The following is a 10,406-nucleotide window of genomic DNA, read 5'->3' on the forward strand; positions in this document are numbered from 1 at the left end:
CAGGTGCTTGTGCAGCCGGAAGTCAGACAGGCGAGCCACGGGGCCCACGGAGGCGTCAGCATCACTGCCCCCGCTTTCCCAGCACAGAGCCCCCTAACCCCAGATGCAGAACGGGGGGGCCGCGCTCCAGCTCAGTGCTGCATGGGGCCGGGTCCTGCCAGGGCCCCTGGACCTAATCTGAGGGGAGCCCAACCCACAAAGGATAGGTAACCACGGGGTGTCGCACGGCCTGTTCGTTTCTGCCTCACGTCCTGCTTCTCCTCCGTGTGACCCAGGCTACGTGGCATCCATCGTGGGCCGAAGGAGACCGCTGCCGAGGGTCCACACACAAGACCAGCGGCTCCGGGCACGAGCAGAGCGACAGGCGGTGAACTTCGTGGCACCAGGCACCCGGAGCCCCTCAGCCCATTCGCCGTGTGCATGTGCTTCTTGGGTCCTTGCCGGCCGCGGCCTCGGGTTGTCCCGTCCTCACCGGCAGCTCCCGTGGGGAGGCACCGGCGAAATGACTCTGGCCTAGCAGGTAGGTGCTCAGTGCATGGTGGTCTCTCTAGTTACACTTCCCCCAAGAGACGGGCTGAAGCCGTGCCATCCTGTACCTGCAAATAGGGAACGAGGCAGGACTAGGACCAGCCTGGAGCTCGGTCCTGGACTCCTGCCCTGGGACTGTCCGTCACGCCCCTCACCAGACCAAGACCTTGCAGGAAGGCCCCCAGGCCCAGCAGGCCCTCCTGGGTCCTGCAGCCGTCAGCAGGGGGCCGCTGGTGAGAGTGACGGCACAGTGTCTGCCCCTCGTGGTAAAGACTCCTGTGCCGTCTCTAGCCACGGCACTCAGATGGCTCAAGCCTCTGCACGCATCACGGGCTCCGCACACCACAGGCCGTTCCAGTGAGGCCCCAGGCAGCCTGGGAGTCGGCATCATCCCATGAGTGGCCCCATAGGTCACAGATGGAGAACCGAGGCCCCAGGGCCCAGACGTGAGGCCTGCCCCCAGAGGGGGGTTCTGCAGCAGGAGGGTGGCCAGACTTGGAGCGGGCAGCGTGGACAAAGGGGAGGACGGAGATCGTGGTCCCAGGAGTCCTGCAGAGACAGGGACGTGGAGGCACTGCCCGGTCCAGACCCCACCCCCATGTGTTACTTGGAAAACCGGAAACTCGGCAGCGGGCAGGGCAATTCCCAGGGTCTGGTCTGGGCTCCGTAGAGAATCTTCCCGGGTCCCATCTCCCAGTGTGACCACCCAGAGGACAGTGACAGCCCTCCAGATCCCGAGGGGGAGGTTTTCGGGTCTGAGGCAGCAGTCAGGCCAGGACCACATGTCTGTTCACTAGGCGTGTGCAAGGCGTGTGCGAAGCGACATCGAAGCTATTTTAGAGCCCTTCCAGAAAGAACTACGCACAAGATGTCTTCACGTGAGAAGCTGACTAGGAGTCTTGGCCACGGAATCGGGCTGCCACGGATACGCCTCCCTGCACACCTGTGTCTCTGAGCAAGTGACTTCCCACCCATCCACTCAATAAGAGTCTGCACCCAGCTGAACCGGGTGCCAGCAACAAGCAGTGGCTGGTGCCGGCGAGAAGGTTCTGCCTCTGACGCACCAAGCAACCAACATGACCAGCCACGAGGCCCCCACCTCCCTGGGGCCTCCCCTTCCCCCACACTCCCCTCTCTCTCCACCCGCCCCCCCATCCTTGTTTCCCCAGCTCCGTGCATTCTCCGGAAGCAGCGGGCACCCTGGCACCCTACCCGAGTGCAGGCTCCCATCCCCCCGACACCCTCCACCGCCCGCAGGCTGGCCTCAGCGGCCACACTTCCACATCCAGCATTGCTGCCACACTCTCGGGGGAAGGGACGTCCCTATGTGGGGGCTCTACCCTACAGGGGAGGAAGGCAGTCCGCTGACTTCTCTGCTGACCTCGGGAGCCACCAACAGCTAAAGCAATTTAAAATCACCAGTAAACCCTGAACTTCAGTCCGTTGCCCGTGATCAGAATGGACGGTCAAGACGGCCCCGTGTGCCTGGCGCTGGAACGGGCACGTCCCCTACACCAGCCAGCACCTTGCAGAGTGCCCAGCGCAGCCCTACATGGTTAAATGGCCGACGGATGGATCTATCCCTACCCAAATCCGGGCACCTGTGTCATAGCCCCGTGTCATCCACTGGAGAGCTGAGCAAAGCAAAGCCAAAAGGCCACGGCTGAAAGGCGAGTGCACGTCCCCGCCTGGTCACCGTGTTAGCTGGTGCAGTGGGCGCAGTTATAGATTCTTCAGCCGGTGTGCATGCCCCAAATGTTGGCAGAACCTGGGGATGTGGTGAGGTATCATTCCCATGGTTACCTCAAGCCACATGGCAAAGAGCATTTGCAGTTGAAAGGGAGACTGTCCAAGGGCGCCTGGGTGGCTCAGTCGGTTAAGCGTCCGACTTCGGCTCCGGTGATGATCTCGCAGTTCGTGGGTTCGAGCCCCGCGACGGGCTCTGTGCTGACAGCTAGAAGCCTGGAGCCTGTTTCGGATTCTGTGTCTCCCTCTCTCTCTGTTCCTCCCCTGCTCATGCTCTGTCTGTCTGTCTGTCTCTCTCTGTCTCTCAAAAATAAAGATTAAAACATTTAAAAAAAGGGGTGGGGGGAACTGTCCAGCGTGGGCCTGACCTAATCAGATGGGCCCTTGAAAGGTTTAGGGGTCAGAATCAGAGATTCCCAGCAGCAGACGCCCTTGTGCTGGCCGTGAGGAAGCAAAACTGCTCGTTGGATGGAGGGCCCATGCAGCCTCCAGAGCTGAGCGTGTGGCCCACAGCCCGCGGCAACACAGGACCTCCCCTGGAGCCACTGCCAACAACGTGGGGTCACTTGGAAGTGGGTCTCCCCTAGTCAAGTTTCCAAACGAGGACGCGGCCAGGCCCTTTACCGATCTCGGCCTGTGGGACCCCCAGCAGAGGGCCCAGCCACACAGGTCGGGTTCTTGCTCTGCCAGAGACGTGAGATGGCAGGTCCGGGTTGTCTTAACCCGCGGGGTGTGGGGTCCTGCGTTCTATAGCATAGAAAACTCAGCCTGCCTCTGCGGACCGTGCTGGGCAGTCCCCGCTGTGGGGCCCTGGCCCTCACATCTTTTGTGAAGCAGCACCTTTTGTGTCCACAGGCTCGGCCGCAGACCTCCGTAAGATGGCCGTGACCCACGTCGTACTGCAGTGGCCGCTTCCCCTACCCTGGCGGCCAGGTCAGTGCGTGAGTGGCCAGCCGGCCTGGGCCCGACCCGGTGCGTGGACCCGCCTTTCCCAGGGCTCGGGGGGTGGGGGGAGGAGGCCCGTGGATTCTGCGGCTGAGCCACGCGCATGCATCTCCCGGGAGCAAAGCAACGCCTCCCACTTCCCGCACGTGGAGGCAGAGGGGCCCCCTGGGCCTGAGCTCCTGTCGCACTCCTGGGAGGGCCCTCGCCTGACCCAGGCTGGGCCAAGTGCCCGAGGTCTGGCCCACGGCGGCTGCGGTAACGGCGGCCCATCTACCTCGGGGCACAAAGGGGCCTCTTGAGGTTCAGCTGGTGCAGAAATGCGTCTCCCGGGAGGGTCTGAGCCCCTCCCGCCCATCTCGAGGGGCACCACATGCAGCAGCCTGGAGGTGGGTGGACCCCACGGACACTCTGTCAGGACATGGAGACTCCAGCGCCCCGCCCCCCAGCCTGCCGCTATCACCCCGATGTGCCAGACACTCCATCCCGCCCCCGGCTGGCACTCAGATGCATCCTGGGGCTGGGGGCTCAACCTCCGGGCCACAGCTCTCTCTACTTTTGGTCTCTGCCTCAGGAGCTCCCGGGCGGGGGGGGGGGGGGGGGGGGGTGGCACACACCCTGAGCATCTTGGTCTCTGCCTCAGGAGCTCCCGGGCGGGGGGGGGGGGGGGGCACACACCCTGAGCATCCTGGCACCAGGTGACAAGGAGCCCCTGCCTGGCTTTGCTGGCCCAGAGCCCCCCCTCGCAGCCACCCAGGGTCCTAGTACATGTGGCAGGGGCGGGTTCTCCTCCAGAACTCCAGGACCCCTTCCGCACAGCCAGCCTGGAAGTCCCCCAGAGAAGTGAGTGTGTCAGACCCCAGAAGGTCTGGCTCCCTCCCTCCTTGGTCTGGTGTGTTTGCCCGCTTCGGGGCCGGGGGGTGGGGTGTCCTCCAACAGGCTAGAGCGGGCCTGTCCCTGCACCCAGCGCTGCCCAGGAAGATAAGGTCACGACAGGGCTGGGCAGCCGCCTCTCCGGCCCTGCAGTAGAGGGAGGGGGTCATGCCACTTGGGTCACCTGCACGGGACAAGGGGCCTGCCTGCCTACAGCCGCCCTTTTCCATCTGAGGCTACAATTTCCTCTTGACTTCGGTACTGTTCTACCTTCTCAAGGCAAAGGTTTCTTTCCTTCTCTGAAATCCCGTGTCTTTCCTTAAAAAGCCTTCTCCTGGCTCCTTCTTCACATATTTCCTACTGTTCATTTTGACTTTTGAGCCTGTGTTCTTTTGGCAATTCCAGCCATTTTATACAGAAATGTGCCCCAGGCAAAGGCCCTGCCAGAGACTTTGGGTGGCACCCTAGCGAAGGAGTGGGGAGGAGGCTGTCCCCCTGAACCCACAGAGCCGGGGAAGCCGCCTCGGCAGCCCCTGCCCCAGGCACTGCCCCTGACCGTCTGCCTCAGGGAGAAGCGGCACGGGAGGGGGCCAGCGCAGGCTGCCATCCAGGGCCTGGGGTGGAGCGACGGAGGGCGGGTGTCTGAGACCCCACAGGCGCAAGTCACCCGTGGGCACCTGTCCCGGGGTCTGGGCCACGTCTCTGTAGCCACAGGGGGAGGCAAGAGGCAAGAACAGAATGTGAAATGCTCTCCTCTCCGAGTCTCCTGTCCCCTGCCTGCCATCTGCTCTCCTTGCCCCTGCCCCACGGCAGTGCCGGCCCCTCCAGTTTATCCAGAGCTCCTCAGGGCTTTCCTGCCGGTCCCAGACCCATGCGTCCTGCCCCCTGTGCGGTGTCTGTAGGGTCAGCTTAGCCAGCCTGCAAACAGCCTGTGCGAGCTTGGCCGAACCAAAGGCCGCACGGTGCTCATGCATCTGTGATATTGTATATCTGCTCGCCACGAGGGCGCCTGTCCCACCTCCAGCCACTGGCAATGTGCCATAGACCCGGGGCACCCTGTGGCCAGGCCTCGCCCAGCTCTGTGGGGCATCGCCGTCTTGGCCTCAGACATGGGCCCAGGGGAGGCAAGAGGCCCAGCCAAGCAGTGAAGAGTGGCCTCGATGAGCCTAGACTCTTCGAGACAGCAGGGCGGTGGGGTTGGGGAGCCCTGAGCAGGCCCTGGCCTGCCCCTGCGGGCAGGGCGGGCAGGTAGGGGCGAAGCGGGAAGGATGCGGAGCAGTGACAGGGCCTGGCAGAGCCTTTCTGGAGCTCTCCCGAACAGGAGCCCCGGGTGGAGGGCAGAGGGCGGCAATCACCTCAGCTGCCCACTCACGTCCTGGGGACGACAGGGTCCGGCGCGGGCATCTCTGAGCCTCTTCTCTCTGGTGCCCCAGTTTCCAGTTAGAAGTCAGCGGTGAGAGGGGTGTGTGAGTGACTCACGGCTCAGACCTATTCTTAGGTGGCTCAGAATTCACAGTGTCATTTCAGGAAGCGTGAACTCTGATTCTGCTAAACTGGAAACGGTTATGAGTCCCTCTTCTGAGTTTCTGCCCATTTGAAAACTACGTTTCCATGGGAGCAGTGACCCCACCGGAGGCCTTGAAGTTTGTTTAAGAAAGCGGAAGCAGGTGCCAGTGGCCCTTGGCCAGAGACGGTGTGAAACGCAGGCACACGTCCCAGGGCGGCCACGGGGGCCTGCGGCCCGGGTGACGCCCTGTGGACTCCCTGCCAGGAGGACGTGCGCGTGCTGTTGGTGACACTGTCCACTTGCGGCAGCCCAGGCTCCATCATAGAAATGCAGAATCCCACAACTGCCGACTTTGGTTCAGAGGTTCAGGGCGGCAAGACCAAGGTCCCTCTGGCTCCCTGGCCCTTTGCCTCTTGGTGCCCTGATGGCAACGTCTGCTCTCACCATCACAGCGCCTTGCAAGCAAAAGGAGAAAATAGTGGCGACCAGAAAGAGCCCTGGCCAAGTCAGCCCTTTGGAGAGTCTTCCTGGAAGCTGGAGGGCATACGCCTCGGGCCGCCCGATCTGAGAGAGCGCCCTGAGATGCCTGTAGCTGGAGGCACCACCCCACCCGACAGCAAAGGGAGAGGGATAATGGATTGGGGTGGGCACTATGAATCTCCACTGCAGACCCTGTGTGTCTCCCCCAGAGGCTTGAGAGCTGCCCTCCCCCAGCCAGGGCCTGCCGTCATGGTGACCACTGCCCAGCGGGCCCCGCCACACCTTGCCTGTGCGGCCCTGGTTTCCCGGTGCTTCTGGGCCCACAGCTCTGCCCCACGGGGCCTCTTCCCTCGCAGGCTATGCCTGCAAAGTGACAAGGACCAGACATGGCCTCTGACTTTGAAGGCCCAGTCCCAGGGACAGCAAGGCACACAAGGGCAGGGCACACGGGTCCGTCCCTGATGTCCACCACCCTTCCTATGGGTCACCTGCACCACGCCTCCCCTCCCTGAGTGTGCAGGGCCAGCCACCTTCCTCGGCCCCAAGGGCAGGGCTAGCACCAGATCCAGGGCCACAGCCCCTGGCCAGTGTCACCTGCCCGAAGCACGTAAGTCAACCCAGATCCCACCAGAATGCATGAAATCTGGCACGTGCCGGCCGAACCCAGCAATAGCCATGTTCTGTGCAGCCGGCATGGAGCTAGTGAGGACCACTGCTCCGTCCCTTCCCCGTGCACACATTTGCACCTACTAGCCCCTTCACTTGAGCCTAAGCCCTCCCGAGACCCCTGCCCCTTGGTGCTCATTGCCCCCACACTTCCTGCCACAGTCCAGGCCCCACCTCCCTGCCTCCAGGGTACCCGAAGGGCCTTAGAGAAAGGATGCTGAAGAAGGGAGGGGGCGGGCCAGGGCTGACAGGGGACAGAGCCACAGTGGCTTCCAGGGCAGGGGCGCACCCTGTGCAGGGAGCTCGGAGCGAGCCCTGGCCCCTCTGGGCGATGGGATCCGTGGGGCTCGGCCCCCAGGCCGAGTGGGGGGAAGGGGGGTCTCGGGGCAGGGGCGGCAGCAAGGTGCCCAGGTTGTAGGCGGCCTCCTTGTGAGGACCCACAAGCGGAGCCTCGACTCTACGGAAAGAAGGGTGTGGCCAAGCCTGGCCACGTGTCCCAGGGACCCCCCGTGATGGGAACCAAAGGCAGGAGCAGGGGAGCCGGGGTCACCTCTAACCTGTGCCCCCCTCTTCCCTGGGGACTGTGCCGGTGACAGGCAGGTGACCGCAGGCAGCAGGAGCTGGCTAGGTCTTCCTGCTCCCACAAGTCACGTCCTTCCATGGCGCCCTGTGTGTCCCATCGCTGCATGAAGCTCGGTATCCAGACGCCGCATCTCAGGGTGACTCGCCCACCCCACCCCCGTCGCCCAGATCCACGACGAGCTGCTACTTAAGGTGGCAGATCCACAGGTCCCAGCGTTTGCGGGCAGGTCTGGACGGCACACAGCTGCTTTTAGTTCAGGGACAACTACAGCAGCTGCCCCTTGTGGGGACTCAGGGCCACTTCCTGCCTCGTGGTGCCCGTCACTCGCCTGTACCCCGGCAGGCAGAGCGTGAGCCTAACTGAGGGACTCGTGAAAGGCCGGACGTGCCCCATCCTGGCTCCGTCCAGCAGAGGAAACGCCGTCCTTCAGTGGAGAGGTTCTCTGCACAGTCAGTATTTCCCCAATAGGCTGAGGGGCGAGGTCCCACCTCCTGCCCTTAAGAAGCACCTGAGCACTCCTGAAGCTCCCCCAGGGTGGCCGTGGCCACACCGCAGGGCTGCCAATGTGCATGCCAGGTCAGAGGGGCTGGGTGCCACGCTGCCCTCCCAGGGACCCAACAGCCCTACGCCAGCAGCCTCTGCCCCGGCTCCCTGCCTTCCAGCACCACCAGTGTCCTCTCTGCACAGCACAGAGGAGACAAGGCCACTGCCTTCAAATAAGTGCTGACCCGCTTCAGGCACCCAGAGACTGGTTCCCCAGGGAGATGGCCAGCTAACCCCTGAGTCGCAGCAGAGACAGAACAAGGCAGCTGCCACCCATTCCTAGGGTCTTTCTGTCACAATCTTTGTACTGAAAATTTCAGATAACTTTGTAGGATGGAATGAAATATTTATTGATCCAAGGGACAAAAAACTTCAGACCAAACTCTGAGAAACACTAAACCAGCTGACCCCTCCCCGCCTGGGCCACCCCCTTTCTCAGGGCTGGAGGGCAGGTGTCCCTTGCTGACCCAGGCCACATGGCAGGGCCAGGCCACCAGCACCAAGAAGTGCCCCCACAGGCTCTACCATTATGTGGACATCCACAGGGAATTTGGCGGGGAGCGCGGGCCCTCCTGCCCCAGCAGCTGCAGCCAGAGTTGCCCTCTATCCTTCCTCCTCCCAGCCCCAGGGCCTCTGGACAGAACTGGAGGCCCTGGCACGGCACTTGCCCCCCCCTGGCCAGACCCCCACTGGCTGAGGTCGGCAGCAGAGAAGCCGTTCTACAGCCTGGAGGGCGCTTTTGCCCCAGGGACCCATGGTCGGTGCAGTGACGGTGCCTTCGAGCCTGTGCCACGGATGTGGCCAGTGGGAGATGGGACCAGCCAGGGGCTGTCAGACCTACTAGCGCAGGTGGCCACGTGGACCCAGGAAATAACTGAGGAGCCTGGGGGCCAGGGCGGGGCTGGGCCTGAGCCTTCCCGTGGCCCTGTCCCTGCCCAGGCGGCTTGGGGCTGCCTCTCTCCTCTTTCCCTTTGTTCCAGCTCTTGTCAGGGGCACCAGAGCTGCACCTGCAGGTGAGTCGGGCCGGGCAGGTGCCACACGACGCCGCCAGGCTCCTCCCCGATGGGAGAGGACAGTCCAGCCGCCCAAGGGGCAGGAGGGCCGGGACGGAGGGCCGGGCCCACCCACCGCACCTGAGCCCCCACAGCGCTGCCCTCCCCCACCTTCCCCATGGTCCCCGGAGGCCCAGGAAGCCCTACCCCACCCCACCTGTAGTCCAGCAGGCGGCAGGCGATGGCAGCTGTGGGCAGCCCCCATCCTTCCTGTCAGGAAGGAGCTGTTGAGCCACCGTTGAGGGCCTTGGCAAGGTCCCACCCGGGGTTGGGGTCCCCGAGGGCCCTCCAGGCCCCCCGTCGGCTCTCTCAGAACCAGCTGATCCCCAGGGAGCGGGGACCCTGAAGTGGTGAGCAAAGGTGAGTGCCTGGCCTGGCCCAGCCCCCACAGGCCTGCTCCCTGGCCCAGGGGCCCCGGCAGGCCAGGTGAGATGCACAGCCAAGGTCGAGGTAGTACGACACGGGGGTGGATGTGGCCCGCCTGCCTGTCACTGTGAGCGTGTGTGCACGGGCGTCTCTCCAGGCACCGTGGAGCATGTTCTGATCCTGTCTTCGGGCAGGTGTGGCCCATGTCCGCCTGCATCGTAGGCTTGGGAACTGGCCTCGGAGGGCTGGCCTGGGCCTGGCACCCAAATCTGGCTGCGGCCCACAGATGCCCCCGAAGGTGAGCCTGAGTGCCGGCCGCTCGTGGGGACACCTGGCGCCACTGCGGGAGGCCCCGGGCCCTCGGCCCAGCCCACGTCTCGCGGAGTCTCCAAGCAGCCACCCAGCCACCGCCAGCCCCTGTGCCAGCACCTTCCCCCGGTGTGTGCATTTTTCCCCTTCATTTTGTCTGTGGCCCCAGGCAACAGTGGGAGGAGAGAACTGGTTTCCACCAGCCCGTCGTGTGGCTGTCCCCAAGGTCAGCACGGGGCACTTTGTACTGGCGTCACGGCCAGAGCAGGCTGTGGAGGGGGCCACGCTCACCCCCCAGGTTGTCCCCTGGAGTAAAGGTCTTTTCAAAGCCGGCCGAATTCCTCCCAGGGATGGGAAATGCCTGTCCACAGCCCTCAGCCAGACCCAGGGCTGAGTGCCCGACACGTGGCCCTGCCTGGCTCACCGCAGGCCCTCCCAGCCCTGCTCCCATGGAGCCTGGGGGTGGGCTCCTCCGGGGCCACAGCTGCTCCCCACCCAGCGGGTGCCCTCCCTGCCGGCTCTCTGAGCCGCCCGGGGCCGCAGAGACCACAGCTGCACCGCACAGAGAACACAGCACCGCGGGCACTGGGCTGGTGTTCACGACAGGCTCCTCTGGAGGCCAGAGGGGCCCGTGTGCAGGCTCCGGTGTCTCCAAGAGCCCAGCCAGGCCAGCAGGGCCTCTGGAGTCACGCTCCCAGGCCCCACCGCCTCCCCACGGGCCTCCTGCCGGCCAGCTCCCCTGAGTCTCCTCCAGAAGCGGTTTTCTCAGATTCCCCCCCCCCCGAAGTGCCAAGAAGAGCCCAGACCACGC

At 64.1% G+C, this 10,406-nt stretch overlaps 1 protein-coding gene across 1 annotated transcript in view; it reads left to right on the forward strand.

Moving 5' to 3' along the window:
- Positions 1-10,063, forward strand: part of POLN (DNA polymerase nu) — a 151,486-nt gene extending 141,423 nt beyond the window's left edge. The window contains 12 exon segments of the mRNA XM_045474955.1: positions 276-511; positions 687-761; positions 1,786-1,855; positions 3,130-3,168; positions 3,171-3,207; positions 3,344-3,474; positions 4,597-4,793; positions 5,861-5,980; positions 7,339-7,438; positions 8,308-8,625; positions 8,849-8,881; positions 9,481-10,063. Coding sequence (XP_045330911.1) covers positions 276-511; positions 687-761; positions 1,786-1,855; positions 3,130-3,168; positions 3,171-3,207; positions 3,344-3,474; positions 4,597-4,793; positions 5,861-5,980; positions 7,339-7,438; positions 8,308-8,625; positions 8,849-8,881; positions 9,481-9,989 — 1,865 coding nt within the window. The 3' untranslated portion in view covers positions 9,990-10,063.
- The last annotated feature ends 343 nt before the right edge of the window (positions 10,064-10,406 follow it).

Source organism: Leopardus geoffroyi, chromosome B1 (genome assembly GCF_018350155.1).
Source record: "Leopardus geoffroyi isolate Oge1 chromosome B1, O.geoffroyi_Oge1_pat1.0, whole genome shotgun sequence".
Taxonomy (NCBI): domain Eukaryota; kingdom Metazoa; phylum Chordata; class Mammalia; order Carnivora; family Felidae; genus Leopardus; species Leopardus geoffroyi.